Source organism: Sminthopsis crassicaudata, chromosome 5, assembly GCF_048593235.1.
Source record: "Sminthopsis crassicaudata isolate SCR6 chromosome 5, ASM4859323v1, whole genome shotgun sequence".
Taxonomy (NCBI): Eukaryota; Metazoa; Chordata; class Mammalia; order Dasyuromorphia; family Dasyuridae; genus Sminthopsis; species Sminthopsis crassicaudata.
Genome location: NC_133621.1, coordinates 31,024,839 through 31,044,227, shown reverse-complemented (window position 1 = coordinate 31,044,227; position 19,389 = coordinate 31,024,839). Strand labels below are relative to the sequence as shown.

The 19,389-nt window shown below is 37.4% G+C and overlaps 1 protein-coding gene across 1 annotated transcript in view; it reads left to right on the top strand.

Annotated features, from left to right (window-relative positions):
• Positions 1 to 18,270, top strand: part of KCNH8 (potassium voltage-gated channel subfamily H member 8) — a 384,094-nt gene extending 365,824 nt beyond the window's left edge. The window contains exon 16 of the mRNA XM_074269414.1: positions 12,556 to 18,270. Within this exon, the coding sequence (XP_074125515.1) occupies positions 12,556 to 13,260 (705 nt within the window). The 3' untranslated portion in view covers positions 13,261 to 18,270. The remainder of the gene's footprint in view (positions 1 to 12,555) is intronic.
• Positions 18,271 to 19,389: the final 1,119 nt, after the last annotated feature.

Genomic DNA, 19,389 nt, shown 5'->3' with positions numbered 1-19,389 from the left:
GTCCTCTATTTCACTCAATGTTATTCAAGATCTGGAACACAGATGCATGTCTGGATGCAATAGTGTCTTCATGGGGCTGCTCTTGAAAAAGAGAATTAATTAAGCATTTCTTAGCTCTGGGGCTACTGATGGTGACTCCAAAGGCTTTGCTTCTGGCCCTCCAACTCTACCACTTCCCACACTTGTATGTAGCCCCTCAGTCCAAGCAGTATCCAGTATAGTTTGGGTTTGAGGAGTGGAAAAGATGGAACTGGAAAGAGATGGTTTTTTAAAGGAAGCCCCTCTTTCCCCTGACATCTATCCCTTAATGGATCAGCAGTCTGGAAGGCTACTGTCTGGAGAGGGCAGGGTCTTTCAACTTGCTTGGCTAAAGGCTGTGAGACTCTTTTGGCCTTTTAGTGCTATCAGAGGAGACCAGAAAACAGATGAGCAAAACAGCCAGAATACTTATAAATAATGGATTATAACAAGCCATCTAAAATGGAATGAAGTTGTCCATAAGGGTCTGAGTTTGCAGAATTCACTACAGCCTTCCAAGCAATAACCATCCAGGGCCAAAACTGGTCATTTTGGATTGGTAATGCCATCGCTGCAATCCTTTTTTTAATTGAATTTAAGAGGCATTGGCTCATTCTGCAACCTTAGAAAGTACTAATAATACTAACTTCACAAAGATTGGCAAAGAAAAAAGCTGACAAAGCTCCCTGCACCAGCCAAATCCCTTCAAGCTTATCTTCCCAGCTTCTCTCATATAAGTCCTCTACTCTCCTCCGACATTACCAGATCCTCATCACCTCATGTCCAGACTATTGTAATAGCCTTCTGACTTATCTCCCTGCCTCCAGTCCATTCTCCACTTGGTTTTCTAGAGTAAACCAAGTCAAGTCGGCAAGCATATATAAAGTGTCTGTTATGTTCTAGACACTATTAAACTAGGGATACAAAGACAAAAAGGCTTTGACTTCAAGGAGTTTATAATCAAAGAATGAAGGCAACATGCAAGTGACAATGTTTAAGTAAGTTATATAGAGAATAAATTAGAAATAGTCTGATTGAGCAATGACTACTATTATGGGGAAGCAGGAATGGCTTTTGGCAGAAGGTGGGATTTTTAACCAGGAAACCAGAAAGACCAAAGGGTCTTTCTGGTCAAACTGAGGAGAGAGAGCATTCCATGCATGGGGTAGAGCTAATGAAAATGCATGGAATCCGGAGATGGAGTGCATTGTGAGGGACAGTATGGAGACCAGGGTCATTACACTGTAGAGTACACAGAAGCAAAAGAAGGCCAAGAACAAAGGAAAGATGGGAAGGTGTCACATTATGAAGGGCTTTCAAAGCCAAACAGAGAATGTGATATTTGATCTGACAGGTAAATGGACATTGCTGGAGATTATAAGATTTATGGTCAAATGTTCACTTTGGGAAGATCACTTTGATATCTGAGGGTGAACTAGAGGAGGAAAAGACTCGAGGTACAGAGAAGAACTCAGTCTATTGCAATAGTTCAAGTATGAGGTGATTACAGCCTGTACCGGGATCGTGGCAATATCCTGGGTGGGGAGAGGGTGGTGTTTGGGAGAAATGTTGTGAATGTAGAATTAAAAGAATATGGCAACATATTAGAGATAAGGAATGATGAGAGAGGAGCAAAGGATGGCACCAAAATATGAACCTGAGTGACTAGAAGAGTGGCAGGGCCCTTGACAGAAATTGGGAAATTAAAAATTGACCTCTCTCTCTTTTTCCCTCTCCCTCTCTTTCTTCCTCTTCCTCCATCTCTTCCTTCTCCCTCTCTCTGTCTCTGTCTCATCTTCCTCCCTTTCTTCGTTCCTCCCCTTCTTCCTTCCTTTATCCCTCTCTGACTTTGTCTCTGTGTCTTTGACTTTCTCTCTCTCTCTCTCTCTCTCTCTCTCTCACACACACACACACACACACACACACACACACACACACACACACAGTCACTCGATAAAGTCCATTGGCTCCCTCCTATTTTCAGGATCAAATATAAAACCTTTTGTTTGTCTCTAAAGCCCTTTATAACCCGTGCCCTTCCTACCTTTCCATTCATCTCACACTGTGCCCCACTCTATAAAATACCCAATCCGGTGATGCTGGCCTTCTTGCTGTTCCTTCCACAATGCAATCCATCTCACGGCTGTGCATTTTCCAGGCTCTTTGTTCTCCTTGGATAGAAAGCTTTCCTTTCTCATCACCAGCTCTGGTTACCCTGACTTCCTTCAGGATTCAGCTAACATTCCACCTTCTGCCGCTGACCTTTCCTTATCTTTTCAATACTAGCCTTCCCTCTGAGACTAAATTTCAATCTATCCTATATACATTTATTTGTTTGTCCAATTTTGTTACCTTCCCCGCCCCATTTGAGCTTCTTGATGGCAGAGGCTATTTTCCCCTTTTTTGTATCCCCATTCAGTGTCTGGAATATAGCAGGTGCTTAATAATCTCTTGTTGACCTGATTGACAAGTTTTCCTCACAACCTCAAAAGGTAGGCAAACTAAGTATCATTATGTCGATTTCACAGATGAGGAAACTGAGGCTTGGAGAAAGATAATAACTTCACATGAGCCCACATACACAGAGCAGGTTTTAGAACGTATCTTGCGCCTCAGGACAGTCCCATTTTCAAGTTCAGTACTCTTGAACCTATACACTGTTGAGTCTCAAATCACTGTGTGTTTTGGATTTGTTTCTCAACCCATAAAGTGGGTAACATGACTTGACAACCCCAAGGTCTCTTCCAGCAATAAAACACTAATTGTTCTGAGGTACTGGCTGCACCTGGAAACGTAGAGAGGCCTATGTTTTATTGTGTGACCCCAAACCCCCTTCAACTGCCTGGGCTCTTGGATCTCCAGCTGTCCATAGAATGATTTTTAAAGGAAATGTTTGAGATCTTCATTCAGAAGAAATTTACATGACTACGGAAGGATGATTATTACTTTAGCTAGCGGATAAAGGATATGCATTTGTTTAGTGCTTTGTGAATCAAGAGACATAAAGATAGAATTATTCCTATAGTCTTTGTGCTTTGGCCAGCTTATTGAGACTGAATGAACTTTTCTGAATTTCCTCCTAACTCCATATCACCACAAAAGCTGGAATGAAAGACCACTTAATTACCTGAATCAGAGCTTGTGAAATGTGTGAGTATCCCTGGCAGGAGGGAATTCCAGTCCCTGTAATTAGTACCACTGAATTGAGACAAATTGTCTCCAGCAAGGAAATGAGGATGATGTTTGGCAAAAAAACTGTGCAAAGGGTCAAGAACTTTTTGAACTGTGATGATTATGTCAACAGATGCTTCCCCCATCTGCTCACTAGAGGAAAATAACAAGTTTCTTCTCCCCATATGGGATGAAACTCTGTGCCTGAAGACCACGAGAGAGACAATCTTAGTAGGAAAAAATAAAAAATTTTCACAGAAACAGCACCTTAGATGCTATCATGATCTTGCTCATTCAGGTCACAAGCAAACTTCCCATCCTGTGTGCTTCTTTCTCACATCTTTCCATAAATCAGTCTAATCAAGACCTACCTATAATAGCCCCTCTTAAATCTCAAACAGAGCACCTAAGGAACACAGTTGACAGCATGCTAGACCTGGAGTCAAGAAGACTCATTTTCTTGAGTTCAAAACTTGTCTCAGTTTTTAACAAGCTGTGTGACTCTGAGCTAGTCATTTAACCCTGGTGGCCTCAGTTTCCTCATCCCCAATGAGCTGGAGAAGAAAAGGGCAAAACAATTCCAGTATCTCTGCCAAGAAAACTCCAAATAGGGTCTCAAAAAGTCAGATATTACTGAAAAATAACTAAATGACAATAAGAGCTCTAACAAGTATCATAGGATATAAAAGACATAATTCTTTAACCCTTCAAATGTCAAGTCATATGAGCACAAAACATTACTCAAAGTCAAGGGGGGAAAAAAGTCAAGGGGAAAGAAGCTTGTTATTAGTTTAACTCATGATAATAATAAATATTATATGGCACTTTATTGTTTGCAAAGTGCTTTATAAATATTACCTCATTTTATCTTTATAAAAACAGGGAAATGTGTATTATTACTTTCCCCATTTTACAGATAAGAAAATGGAAGCATATAAGTTAATAATTTGTCCAAGGTCACACAGCTAGGAAATGTCCAGTGCCTCTATCCACTGTGTCTCTTAACTGATTCTCATGGGTTCTACATAATGTTTACTGTGGAGAAAAAAACTAAAAAAGAGGTCATCAAATGAGTAACTAAAAAGATGCCTCAAATACTTTGGTCTTCTAGTACATCCAATCCAATTTAATGAATATTCATCTAATATAGGTAAGTTTTGGGGGGAAAAAAACATACTGTTGGAAAAAAATGATAAAAACAGAATAGTTCCTGGCCTTGGGGAGGTTGAATTCTTCTTAGAACATATGCACAAAAAATACAAATCAATTACTCAAGACAAGATCATGAGGGAGAGAACATTTCTAACAGGAAAGGACTCATGAAAAGATACTTTTTGCTTTAAGGCTTTAAGGAAAGTGGAGATTCTAATAAGCAGAAATAAGGGAAGAGGACATTCAAAACAGGGCGAGGAGGACCTGTGAAAAAGACATAGAGAGATAATGTCACTTAGAAGAAATAATCACTTTTTTTACTAAAATAATGATTTCAAGCATGACTTATATGAATAAAAAATTAGGTGGAAGCTTTTTTTGTTGATAACTTCCAATACTAGGTTGAAGATTTCAAATTTGATTCTAGAGATGGCATAGAACTCCCAAAGATTTTTGGGTAAGAAGTGATGTAATCAGATACACATTTTTAAATTATCAATTAGATACATCTAATTGATAATAATTATAGGCCAATTTGGAGGCTATCACAATAATCAAGATGAGAAATGATCTAAACTAGAATATGAGAAGGTAGGGTAGATATGAAATATGTTGGGATAGAATCAACAAAACAGCAAATTGTGTGAATACTTTCCTATGGGTTTTAAATCTCAAAGTAAGTTGTATTTATGTGATTGTCAGAGTCTAAGCCTATCCATAATGGTATCATTCCTTCTTTCATTAGAAGAAGTTACATAGGTCAATCTTAGTTAGATGGTACAATGGATAGAGCACCAGGCCTGAAGTTAAGAAGACTTGAAATCAAAGGCAGCCTCAGACATTTACTAGCTATATGTTCCAAAGATAATTTACTTTCTATCTCAATTTCCTCGATTTAAAAATGAGCATAATAATACTACAAGGCTATTACCTACTCACAGGGCTATTGAAAGCATCAAATGAGATAATTAATATTTATAAAATATTTACTACAGTATCTGGCACACAGTGAATACTTACAAGCACTTGTTCCCTTTCCCCCTCACCTACTATAGGGAATAAGAATGGTAGAATAATTACTGGAATATACCTCCTATTTATGAGATATTTCCCTTCAGGTGGCCCCATTTCAACCAAAGATTAAATTTATGAGCTGATATTATTGTCCTCCCACTGAACTTTTCAATCAGACATCATTGAAAGGTCCTACACACAACTGAGGGCCAGAATCACAAGGTACAGGATAGGATGCCAACCCCTAGCTCATAAAATCAAAATCGAACTGAATTTGTCACTTGGCTCTCATAATGAAGATGGAAGTGAACAGGTAGGAAAATCAATTTCCCAGGGAAATAGAGAAACCAAAGGAAATCAAGATCCTGTCAGAAGAAGTGACAAAGCAAGGGAAAAAATGAAGACTAAGAGAACTTATGGTCAGAAGAGACTATGTCTGTAATTATGAAGGAAGCACAATGTGAGAAAGTGGATTCTTAACTGGGGAAATCACTCCTTTCTTTTGGCAACTTGGGGAATACTCATAGATTGGGTAGAAGCAAATTTATGTATTACGTTTGAAGAGCAATAATACTTCCTCATACTGTATTGACAGAACAAAGATTGCCTATTACAGAATTGACAATTTCATATTCTTCAGCCAGGTAGTTTTCCCCTACAGGTTTATACTTAAGTTGTGAATGGCAATAAAATCAAAACCAAAAAATGTTTCAAGGCCAAAAACTTTAAATATGAGTTGAAAAAAGAATTACTGGTGAAGACTTAAGTTATTTAACTTTGCTCATCATTATATCATTACTATTACTATCATTTCTATAGCATCTTGGTCTCAACCACCAATTCTAAATCATTTGATCTCAAGACCCCTTTAAACTTTTAAAGATTACTGAGAACTCCCAAAAGAATTTGTTTAAATGAGTTATATCTGTTGATATGTGTATCAATATTTATTCATAACACTACTAAAATGTTTTTATTTCTAATATGGCAAATATTAGAAATAAAAGTATTAAACTTTTCCTAGTAATACTAAAATAACTTTATTTCCCATAAAAACAGGTATTAATAATCAAAATTATTTTGAAAATAAATTTGACCTAGTGGATGGCCTGAAAAAGTCTTGGACACCTGCAGAGGTCCCTGGACCACACTTTGAGAATCATTGATCTCATTTCTATTACTTCAATGATATGGCTTCTGTTTCTCCTCTTTGAAAGTTGTTCCAAATCAAATAGTTTTATGCAAAGAAAAACATTTAACCATATAATTAAAATAGAGCTTTCCACAATGCATTTCCATAAAGTTTTGTGAAAAATGCATCTTCATCTGATTCTCCATTTGTAGTCCACTCAGCTCTAAGATATGTGTTAAATCCATATCTAAAAAAATCATAGGATCATAAATTTAATGATGTAAAAGATCTCAGAGACCATCCAGACCAATTCCTTCATTTTATAGGTAAGGAAATTGAGGCTTAGGAAATTAAATATCTTCCCAAGGTCAAGCAAGTAGGAAATATTAAGAAGGGGATTTGAACCTACATTCCCTTACTCCAGAGCCCATCATTTTCCCAGAATTCCCTGTGTGGAAAATGAGGTAGATCAGCAATTTGTCTATAACTTAAGAGTTGCCATGTGGCACAAAAGTGTCAGGTTTCTTTCCAGAGATCTTATAGAAGATAGTATCTGAATCAGGTCTTCATGACTAGAAAACCAACCTTCACCCACTATCCTAGGCATCAACTCACCTAGCTCTTACCTAAATCTGATGGCTAGATCTCAGGTGTACAAAACTTGGTTACAATTCCCTTTAGTAAATACCTATCTTCCCACACATAGGAAAACCCCAAGTGTCACATCCCTGTAAAGCCAAAAAACCTTCATTCTGACTCTCATTTGGTGAAGAACATCAGGGTCATCCCTATCTTTGAATACAGTGTTTACAATTCCAGCAGGATATCCTAAGGTGGAGTGGGAGATCCAGACTAAATGGTACTCTGACATATCCATTTTTCAGAGGGTTTCTTTCACTGTCAAAGTAATGAGCCCTCAGTTCCTGATAAAAGGGATCCTGTGTGAGTAGATAACAAGTAAATTGTTTCCTTCATGTGGGGAAAAGTATCAACCTCTGGAGCAATGTTTTCTTTTCTTTTGACAGATGGTTTTGTCCTATTGAAGGGAACAAGAAGTCATGCCCTGCTATAAGCAGGTTATTTCCCCTCGCATCACTCATGACTGTCTTCCTACGTGCACAATGACAGTAATTTGCCACCTAAAAATCCCAAACCCAACCACTGATGGTAGAGGAAACATCCCTGTTCACTGACTTCATTACTTCATGTTGTTCACGTTAATTAACTAGTTTACTTTGAAATGAGAACATTCTTTTGTGCGTGTTTAAAATGCCAAGACCCAAAATAGTTGTTTGATGGTCCTATAATTATTATATACTTTCCATTGCCCTAAAACATATCCCCTTCTTATTCTTATCTTGATTTAAAGGTTTCCCTGAATTCATTCAAGGTTAAACTCAAATCCTACCTTCTGCAGTTGTTCTTTCTCAGTGTTCCTCCCATCCTAGTGCAATTCCTTCTCCACATGTATATCTTGTATGTGTATCGGTTTGAATGTACCAGATTATGAGCTTCTCAAGAACAAAGTATTTTCCCTTTTTTAGCCCATGTTTAACACTGGAAGTAGGGTATATAGTAAGTGCTTAATATATGCTGAATGAATGAATGATGCCGGAGTCTCAAAGTCTTAGAAAATATAATACAAGCTCCAGCAGGCCCTACCAGGCTGGAAAGTTTTGAAAATGAACTGCTAAAATATGTTTCTATTACTTGAGAATCAATAAAGATGACCTTAGAAATTCATTATAAGGTTGGCCAGAATGGGGTGAGTTGATTGACCATAGCAGCAATACAAGACCATCTACAGAATCATCTAATTGGTGAAAGGAATTTCCACACTGATGAAACCAGAGAACCTTGGTGTAGATAATGCAAAGAGTGCTGAACTTGGTATCAGGAATGGTGTGGTCCAAATTCTACCTCTAAGATCTTGTGATCTATGTGATCTTGGACTAGATATAACTACTATCCAGTCCTATATCCATGATCCTATTTTCTAGTAGGTCATTTCCCCCTGGCCCTTTGGTTTCATTGGTGTTGGAAATTCCTCACTGAGAAAACGTTCTTTACTAAAACAGATCAGCAATTGCTCTGGAACTTACTGTCTTAAAGAACTCTGAAAAGTTCAATTGATGGGGGTGATGTAGACAGCTGACAATGGTAGGCAACTAAAATTTGGTCATGTGAAGAACTCACAATGGCCATTCTCTTTGGCAAAAAAGGTAGATTTAGCTAGGAGAATAGGTTACAGACAAAATGAAGGGATACCAGGAATTGTTAATATGAAATAGAGTGGGAAAGCATAGAAAGGCAAATTCCTCAGTGGAATTCACAATTACCCACTAGAAAGGGAGCACCCCATAAGGTTGGGGCATGTCCTTAGCTGACAGGTTAAATCTTAAAAGGGAATTAGCACTCTAAAAGAGTTAGTTGTAAGTAGGAGAAGTGGGGTTGAGAAGCATGATGGAGTTAGGGGAGATATCACGGAGCATAGGGGAAAGGTAAGGAGAAAGACACCATGAGAGTGCCATGATGGACTGATCCAAAGGAGGAAAGCAGTCATAGGATGGCCCATAAGTAGATTTTATAGGGAAAATTTAATCTCAGGGATACGAGTTAGATTTCTAACAAGCCATGGTCTTGAGAGTGCTCAAGACCCTTACAGAGCTGGGCTCTCAGGAGGAGTTTGACATAACTCAGATTTCTGACTGGAAGATTTCTCACTTCCCAAAGGGTGAGGCTGCAGAACTAACATGATCTCTATCAGAGCCTTCTCCCTGCCTGCCTCAGGGATTCATTTTTATCAAGTCCATGTCTGACATTGAAGACCCCAGCATAATAATATCCAAGATCACATGATATGTATCAGAGGCAGAATTTGAACCTCAGTTTTCCTAACTTCAACTCTGCCTCCTTATTCTTTCCTCTCCAGTGTCTTCAAATGACCTATTGAATCATATAATTAATCTCATTTAAATAAAAGTTGGCATGTTTAAATAAATGTCCAAGAAAAGTTAAATTGTATAATCGTTGAACCAATTGCCTGTAAGAACATAGTAAGACCAAAATGTGTCAGTCTCAAAAATTCTCTGGATTCTAGCTTTCTCCTATTGTGGGCTTTTTTCTAGGCCTTTGAGAAAAGAATGTTATCAAGATATTCCACTGAGTATTATTGTAGACAGACTTTGACTTTGTTTGCAGAAGATGCTATTTACCCACTGGATATTTAATAAATGTTTTAGTTTGCCATTTACACATGGTGCTGTCCTTTGCTAATCTCAGAACATGTCACAAAATTTGCCTGCCTTTGTAAAAACTCAATTTTCTCCCTTGGTATCCTACCATGTAGAGAGGGTAGCAAGCATGCCCACACAATTTCCAAGTGGGTCAGAGAGCACCCAAAGGCCAGATGCTCCCAGTCCTCATGTCAATATGATATAGGTTCACTTCATCATGTGCAATAGATACACCACAGCAAATTCCGTTTTACAATTGAATTCCATGGTAATATGAGAGAAATGTCCCATGGGAGGGAAGAGCAAGAAAGAAAATCCTCTGGTAAACTTAGCTGAAAGTTTGAGGGAGAAGGATAACATGAGAATGTATAGTAATACTAGCACTGGGTCATCACTTAGCAATGTTTTTTTCTTTTCCTCCAATATTTTACACTTTCCCTTAGGCAACCGTGACAATTTTCTTACTCTGTAGCAACAATCCTTTAACTTTTCTCTCCCTTTCTTATCTCTTAATTTCTCCATTTATCCTCTTCCTCCTCTCCCTCCTCCTTGCTCTCCCAGTTTCTCTCCTTCCTTCTCTCTTGCTTCTTGCTCTTCCTGTTTCTTTCCCTCCACCTCTCCTCCTTCCTCTCTCAAATTCTCTCCCTCCTTTTTCCTCTCCCTTCTCCTTCCTTCTTTTTTTTCCTGGTTTTTTCCCTCCTTCTCTTCTTCCTCCTCCTCTCCTTCTTCCTCCTCTTTTTCCTCTTCCTCCCCCCCCTTGTTCTTTCCTTCTTGTTCTTTTCTCTTCTTCTCAACATGTTGTCTTATTGTCATGTCAAATATATCCTTCCCTCTCCCTCTCTTCTTTACTCCCTTTACCACCTTCTTCCCCTTTAAAAATGACCATGTAATATAACTAGTCTATAATATCCCCTTTTTTATGATTGCATTGGGTTGGTCATAGTTCTGGAAAAGACCTTAATGGCCATCTAGTCCAAACTCCACATTTTACAGATGGGGAAACTAGAGCTAGGGAAGGCCATATGACTTGTCCAGAGTCAAGGAGGTACCAAGTAATGGAGTTAGGGTTTGAATACAAGTCCTATATAATTCCAAAGATCTTTTGTACTTTGCCACACCACCTACTACTTCCTCACTTTGCCAAAGTACTGAAGTGACTTGCTCATGGTCACACAATCTAAAACAGTAAAAAGCATTCTAGAATTGATGTCAGAAGTCCTCAAAGCCAGTGTACTCAAAGGTTGCTCCAAACAGGCAAATTCTTTGAATTTAGATTTCAATATTTATAAAAATGAATGCTTGGCCTGCTTCATCGATGCCACAAATTTGGAATTCCATATGTCTAGTTCATTTTTAAAAAGGGATATATGCTATTCGATTGCTTGCCATCTAGGTGAGAAGAGGAAGGAAGGAAGGGAAAAAGTTTGGAACACAGGATTTTGCAAGGGTGAATGTTAAAAAATTATCCATAGATTTTTGGGGGAAAGCTTTAATAAAGATAAATAAATGAATAAATAAATAAAAAAGAGATATGTATGTAAGTTAAAATTAGCCAATGAAAGACTTTTGTCTTCTACACTGCCACATGGGCCCCTTTACATTTCATAAACCAATTGATATCTGAACTCGTTTGGATATCAAGCCAAAGCCTCAGGTTTCTCATCTGTAAATGGGTGAAGAGGCAAGGTTGGACAGAATTACTTCCAAGGTCCCTTCCAATTCAAAATCTGTCATCATAAGGTCCTTTTATTTAAAGAAAAATCAGAATCTCAGATAGAAAGATAATCTTAGCCCATCTCTATCTAATGGGCAGGATGTGTCTGACTTTTCTCTGAAGAGTTAATTATGTGATTAATAATCTGAGCTTGAAAGCAATTGTTGTAGTGAGGCTTGCATAATAGAATAAAAGATTCCAGTGGAGAGGATATGATGGTCAGTAGTTTCTTATTAACTGACTAGCCAGCTTCTTACATCATGCGAGTTATTTTTAAAATAATATTTTGTAGTTTAAATCTTGGCCAAAGTTCTTGTAAAACTGAAATTGAAGGCAAGACAGGGTCAACATAGCCCATCTTTATCTAAACAGTTTCAATATCTTGGCAAATGTGGAAATGGGATTTCCTGCCACAGAGTATATAAAAGATATGCTTGCTATAGATAATCAAACTCCATTCTGAAATGATAAAGAGTAAATGACAGCATCTTTGTCTCAGGAGTATGTAACTATAATCAGGTCCAATAAGATGTCAAACAAAGAACCGTAAGTTTGATCAATGGCGGCTCTTCTCCCTGCCCAAACCCCTGATTTCTCTATTTGAGACCAGACTGATTCTGGAACAGCTCATCTCAAGTAGCTAGATGTCTAAAGTATCCATCATGGTCCCAAATGACACTGACAGCTTTGCTTAGTTCCTCAAAATCTCTGCTTCAGAGAGCCCTTGAGATATGTCAGTGTTGGATTTAAGGCTTATGCTTGCAGTTGAATGGTACTTTGTCATGGATCCAAGGGTCACATTTGGTTCTAGAAGAGCAGAGTCACTGCAGGGCTGATTTGGAAGTAGAGTCCAGCTCCCGAATTCATGCGCCCTTAGAGAGTCACCAGAACTAACCTTTTCATTGATAAGGAATCACTAGTTAAATACTTACTATATGCCCAACATTGTGCTAAGCTCTGGAAATAACAAGAAAGAGCAAAATCTCAGACCATACAGGAGAAATACAGAGTGGACGGAAGGTAACTTCCATGACTCCACTTGAATTGAATTGACTGTGGAAGCTCATTTCAGTATCACACAGCTAACTAGCCTCTCCTCCTTTGTTTCATCACTGCAGGTAATGACTTTAACCCAAGAAGTCTCACAATTAAGCAAAGACATGAAGAATATAATGAATCTTCTGGAAAATGTATTAATGACCCCAAAGTCTACAGGGTTTTGCTCAGTTCACAGTGCATCCATGTGTCCCTCCATTGAGAGCTTACAGAATAGAATGACTTGGACAGCTCACCAATCCTGTATGCACAAGCCAGCAAGCAAGGCCTCCTGCACCAAAGCACACCTTTGCCATGGTAACAGCATGTCTGGCATTTGGGAAATGGAACGTGCCTCTGTCGGAAGCAGCCCCCAAAGAACTGGAGCCAATGAGCAAAACCTTTTGGACAGCGATCTTTATCATTGTTCAGGCCTTGACTATTCCCCGTCCCATTATCAGGTCATCCGAGAGGGTCCTTTGCAATTTCTAAGGTGCACTTCTCCCCATTCAGATACCACGTTGACCCCCCTTCAGTCTATCTCAGCAACTCTCTCATCCTCAGCATGTTCTTCCTCAGAGACATCCTTGCACCTCGTGCTCCCCAGCAGATCCGAGGAAGGTAGTTTCAGTCAAGGGGCAGTCAGTTCTCTCAGCCTGGAAAACTTGCCTGGCTCCTGGGACCGTGAGGGCACGCCATCCCATCCCATCAAACCCTCGGAAGATTTCCCTCTGGAAATCGTAACAAGCACAACGGACATGAAAGACAGCAAGGCCATCAATGTATAATAACTGGACTGCAGAGGGGACCTTTAGCATATAGGACAGGACTCCCCACTTCCACCTCATTGCTGCATGACTGCTTTGGTTTGCCTTTTCTCTGCCGATGACAGAGAGATCGAGCAATGGCGGGGCACCGATACTAAAGCCCAAGAGGGTAGGAAAAGGTGTAACCTCATACATACCATAAAAAACAATTTCTAGATTCTAGAAGCATGTGGAAAGCATTTTCTCTATCGGTATTAATCTATTGGTCTGTTCCACAGACTCTGGCAATAGTCCAAACACCCAAGGGGTTACAGCAGCTGGAAGTCCAGGACAAAAGAATTTTCTGGCTCACTTTTTGTCGTGGGAGCCTTTTGTGGCTTAAAGCAAAGGTTTTTCCTGAGTGCCTGTTTGTCATTCCTGAACAATATCCATAGCGCTGTCAGCTCCGGGTGCTCCTGACTCCTGCTGATATATTTTTTTTCTGTTATTCGAAGGCAAAGAGACAATTATCCCTGCATGCCATCCAGACAATCAGCCAGATAGAGTTGGTGGCCAGTGGTTAGCTGTTGCACGCTATTTGTCATGTAAATGAAACTTCTTTATTTATCAAAAAAAGGCTATTTTTATATCCTTGGTATGAAATATGTATTTAAAATATTTAAAATATTTATAAAGAAATTAATGTTTTGTTTTCATTTTGGTAAAAAGAAAAAAGCTTGCTGTTTTAACAAGAAATGCCCTACTGTTGTGTATAGTAGATCAAATTATTTATTATTAAGAGGATGTAGCTTAAGAAGGAATCCCCTTTTATCTGCATGCTGTTTGGGACAAATGTATCACCATACTGGTGGAATACCAATAAGAAAATAGGGTAATATTTTATTAATAAAATAAAAATATGGAATGTCAGACACAATGTTAAGTCAAATATATTCACCTTAACACGCTGTGATGTGGTGCCCTCTTTATGCACAGGGGCCCTTGCTAGGGATTCCATTAAAACTATCCCAGGGTGCACATGACAAGGAAACTGATTGATGGAATTTCATACTTAAGAAACTTGGGTGTTTCCTGTCTCAGATATTTCCCTATGCCAAGTAGCATCCAATTCGGGGATCTGTTCCCTCTTGGATTACTATCATGCATCTTATGAAAAAGGACAAATACATCTACTCTAACTCATAAAGATATAAACCTCCCTTTCAAATTGTTTTCTTTTTTTATGTACAGAAAAAGGATCAAAATTTAAGAATAATTCAAAAGACCAAGCAAATTTGGTGTCAATCAATGTACCTAATACTTCCAGTTAAGGTGACTTTCATCTAAATGCTGTAGGTCCAAGTAGCTGCCATATTAAATAATTTGATGAGCTATCAAATTGTTCCCTACCATTGATGGGCAAGAGTGTGGAAATTCAGTGCCTTAACACACCAGGCAAAGATTTGTTTAGAAATTATATAGGTCCTCTCCCTTAAGACAAGTGAGAAAAGAGAAAGTTTCTAAGACAGTAAACACATAATTACCATTGCGTGAGTAATTCTTGATCCATTGCTACTGGAACTCAGTTTTCCTCCTCAAAAAACCCCCAGTTCTTTTGGCCAAATACTTGTAAATCACATGTCCTTGATATATAACTAGATAAATGATTTTATCTAAGAAAATTATCTTAATAATTTACTTCCTAATTACCCTGCCTTGGCTAATTTAACCATGCAATCCACAAGCATTCATTAAAAGAAAAACTATAAAACAACATTTGACCTCAAGAATCTTATATTCTACTGGAGGTTATAACATAAAATAACATACATAATCATTTGAAGATAAGATAGAGAAGTAAGCACTAATAACAAAAAGTCTTCCCATAGATCAGGGCCTACAAAAGTGGCCTACCTATATACTCCTAGATAATTTGATAAATTTGTAAATGGGTACCAGGAAAAGAGGGCAAATAAGTAATGGCCCTATAGAAATAATTTCATTTTATTTGTTATATCCATATAGGCACATGGAATCCTAGAATTTATTTCTTTTGTGATTAAATAGGAGACTCAGGCTGTGCTAGAGAAGGTATAATGTCTTAGGAGACAACAATTAAGATAAACTTTGAAGGAAAGAAGGACTTCTAAGAGATAGTGATGAGGAGGGAATACATTGGAAACATGGGAACTAGTCTGTGCAAAGGCATGGAGGAAGAAGATCTGAACAACACTAAATATTTGGGTTTCAATGGAATATGCAATAAATACCAAATGGCAAGCTAAAGTCAGATTGCTAAACTACCCTACAGCATCTTCTAGATGTAAGGACAGGACAAGAAATGAAAAGGAAAAAAAGGAGGAGGAGAAACTGGAGGTGAAGAAAGAAGAAGAGGAGGGGAAAAAAAGGAGAAAAATGGAAAGGGAAAGATTGATGTTGTTGGTAAAGATATCCCATAAGAAGAGATGAGATGAAAATCCCAAATGTGGCATAGAATGGTATCATGGTAATGGTTGGAACTTTAACCAGCCATATAGATTCATTCAAAAACAGAGTAGTTGATACATTTGTGATTTAGCTTAACTATCATTTCAGTAAAAACAAAAAAAAAAAAAAAAGTAGAACAGGAAAATCCAACTCAATCCCCAATGTCCTTCCTGAAGAACAGTTCATCTGTATAAAATCCAAAATGAATAAATATTTATTTAATAAAATAATATAGATAAGTGGAAACAAATAAATTAATAAAACTCCAGTGGAACAATGACCTCTAGAATCAAAGAAGAACTCCTCTATTTGCCATTTACAATGCTTTATAATCATATCGTTTCTTAACTCTCCAGTCTTGTTCTCCATCATTCCCCTCCTTGCCCTTCATGACCTCACCATACTGGTTTATTGTTGCTCCTCATACACAGCCCTCCATCTCACAAGGTATGGTTGGCCTCCCATATCTTGAATGCTCAGCCTCCTCACTTCCAGCTAGAGCAATACAAAGATTGGGATCCAGAAGACCTATCTTCAGATCCTCATGTGCCAACAAATCATTTAACTAGTCTATACACTTAAGTGTTCTGAGCTGTAAAATAAGGGGGAAGGAATAGATTTTCATGAGATTATTTCTAATCTACAGTCTGGAATTTTGAATTTCCTTCAAATAGTTTCACCTTCGAGCATCCTTTTCTGGTCTTCCTAGCTATTCAGTGACTTTTCTTCAACACTGCCTTGTATTTGATTGCAGTCTATGTCTTGTATATATTTACTTATAGATATATTGCCTTTTACACAAGAATGTAAGTTCCTTGAGAAACTACTTTGATTCTGTCTCTGTATCCCCAACACTTAGTTGGCTTTTGACAGGTATTTCACAAATGGTTAGTGATCGATTGATTGATCCAGTAAACTAATATTTTGCAGGGGATTGAGCCCAAATGTAATATAGGAAGCTCTCAAATTCTGAAGACACGGGAATAAATCATTTCACTGAGAAGGAAAAAGTGGAGCAAAACCTAAAGAGACCGATATGGATACTCACTGACAAATTCAGTCACTGAAAAGGCATTAGAAAACTGAAAGAAGAGAAAGTCACTGAGAATAAATACAAAAACTACACAATTATTTGAGAATTGCTTTGTGAGTACTAAAGCCCAGGATGTTGTGAGTTTAGGGATGAATGCCAGAAACAATAAAAAGTTGTGAAGGATGCTTTTTTTTAAGTCATATGGAGGTAAGAGGATGCTCGAAGAAAGAGGGCAACTCCTTGAGATTGACAGAATAATCATAATGGAGAATGGAGAACATACTAAACTATTCAACTATTATTTTGATGGCTTTCTTCAGCAAAGAGAATAATCTTTGAACTTGGAAAAATAGAACAAAAATGGTTAGCAGAGAATAGAAATGAAGATATAATAGGAAATGATTTGGCAATATTTATCTGCCTCATGTAGTGGGCCTGGACTACATCCTCAAATACTAATAGGACAAGTGAGCCATTGTTGAAGGGAAAAAAAAAGGTTTTACAAAATGAAAAAGTTGACAAAAGACTAAAGAAAATATACTATCCCAGAGTTTAGAAAAGAGAAGTAAACTGAGTCTACAAAAGATAGACCAAAAACTATAAAGCTTCTATGCTTTCTAAATTCTATAAAAAAATCAACAAGCTTTCATAGTATATCTGCTGTGTACTTACCGCTGATGACACAAAAACAAAAATGGAAAAATATGAAATCTTTTCCTCCAAAAAAGAATGGCATATGATCAATTGGAAATGGAAGTTAGGGATCATTAAAGCCAGCATGCCTTCATCAATTATACCAAAACCACCTCATTTCAATTTTTGAAAAGCTTATTAATAGGATAAGTTAAGAGAATGGGGATACAGTATTCCAGTTATCGGTTTTTTTAACAAGGTTTTTACAATACCTTTAATGCTATCTTTTTTGTTAAAATGGAAAGATATAAGCTTCAATTATAAATCAGTAAGATTTGGGAATAATCAAATAACTGCACCACCTAGCTGCCCCCCATGTGATAGATTTTAACCAACTGTTCACCTACACAAATATTTATTATAAAGTCAAAGAGTTTGAAGGGACTTTAGTAGCCATTTGTTCTAATCCCTCAATTTTCCAAATGAGGAAATTGAGGCCCAAAGAAACTAAGTGCTTTATAGAGGTGCAAAAAAGTAAAAAGTGGATAAAAGTAAGCTTTGGATTCCGCCTCTCATACCTTAGAAGAAATATTCTCTCTAGTGCAGCACATTGCCTCTAATAGTCCCATGTCTGACACATATTGTACTGATTGCTTTCAGTGCCCCACAGTGTTTGATTCTTCAAGACTATACAATCAAGAATGGGTGTTTATCTGCACTGGTAAAGACTGAGAACTGGTGCAATGAAATCCCAGGTGTGTTCCCTAACTCCTCCACCACCACCACCCCTCAAAAAAAAAAAAAAAACCTGCTTGCTTGCTAAATTTTAAAATGCTAGAAAGCTTGTCAGGATCATAATAAATAATGTGAATAATGAAATCCCAAGTCTATCTCTCCCAACCCAAAAAAAAAAAAAAAAAAAAAAAAAAAACTTTTCTTGACAAGTTTGAAAATTCGGCAAAGTTTGGCAAAAATATATACATAATTAAAGCACAGATCTGTTATTTTCCCTTCCCCCTCAAAAAAAGTTCACTTGTTGGGATGAAAAATACATTTTATTTGGCAGAATCACAATATATTTAATGACAAATTCTGTAAGGATCTATTGAAAAGGAGGAGAGAGACAAAGTGAGATGGCCAGAGTGAACGAACATAAAGGAATGGAATAGGGAAAGAGGAAAGACTAAAAGAGGGAGGAAGAGAGGAGACAACTAGAGAGAGATGGAGACAGAGATACATAAAAACATATGCAGATATGTAAAATACTTAGCAAACTTTAAAACACTATATAAATATTAGCTATTATTTTAATCCAAATTTTATACCAAATTTAAGAAGATGCAATGGTTATAAATCAATATAAATTTCTTTTGGGGATGTAAAATAATTCTAGGCACTACGTTTGAAGCTTGTTTAGGATGGTGAAAAAAGTCATGCATTAAGAAAATCAACTGAAAAGCCAGAGGTGTTTAGCAATGTGAAAAAAGATGAGTTGGGGTTTCCTGAAAGTTTTGCAAGTATTTGAAGGGTTGATATGTGGACAGAGGATTCAACTTGTTCTGCCTGGCCTTGGGGAGAACTAGAAATATTGGCCTGAAGCTATAGAGATGGAGGACTAAACTTGGTTTAAGAAACAAAAACAAAAACAAAAATAATGGCATTTTACTTCATTTGAGAACAGATATCTACTAGTTAAGGCTATTTAAGGTGGGGGATTCTTGTTCAAGCTAAAGGGTTTTTTTGGTCCCCTTAGCTGTTATATTCTATGATGTTAGAAAAATTGACTTCAAAGTATCCTTGAATGTGAATATGACCTCTTTTTATTGAAAATTAATTATAAATATTGTGTATTTAGTGATTGACAAATTGATATTGCCTCTACAAAAGCAACATAAATGGAATAGAAAAGCCAAATGTCCACAATATTCCAGAAGAATATGTAATTTGATTCGTGTTTAATAGATTTCTAAGTTTGCCATTTTGCTCTCCAGTTCATTTTTACAGATAAAAAAATTGAG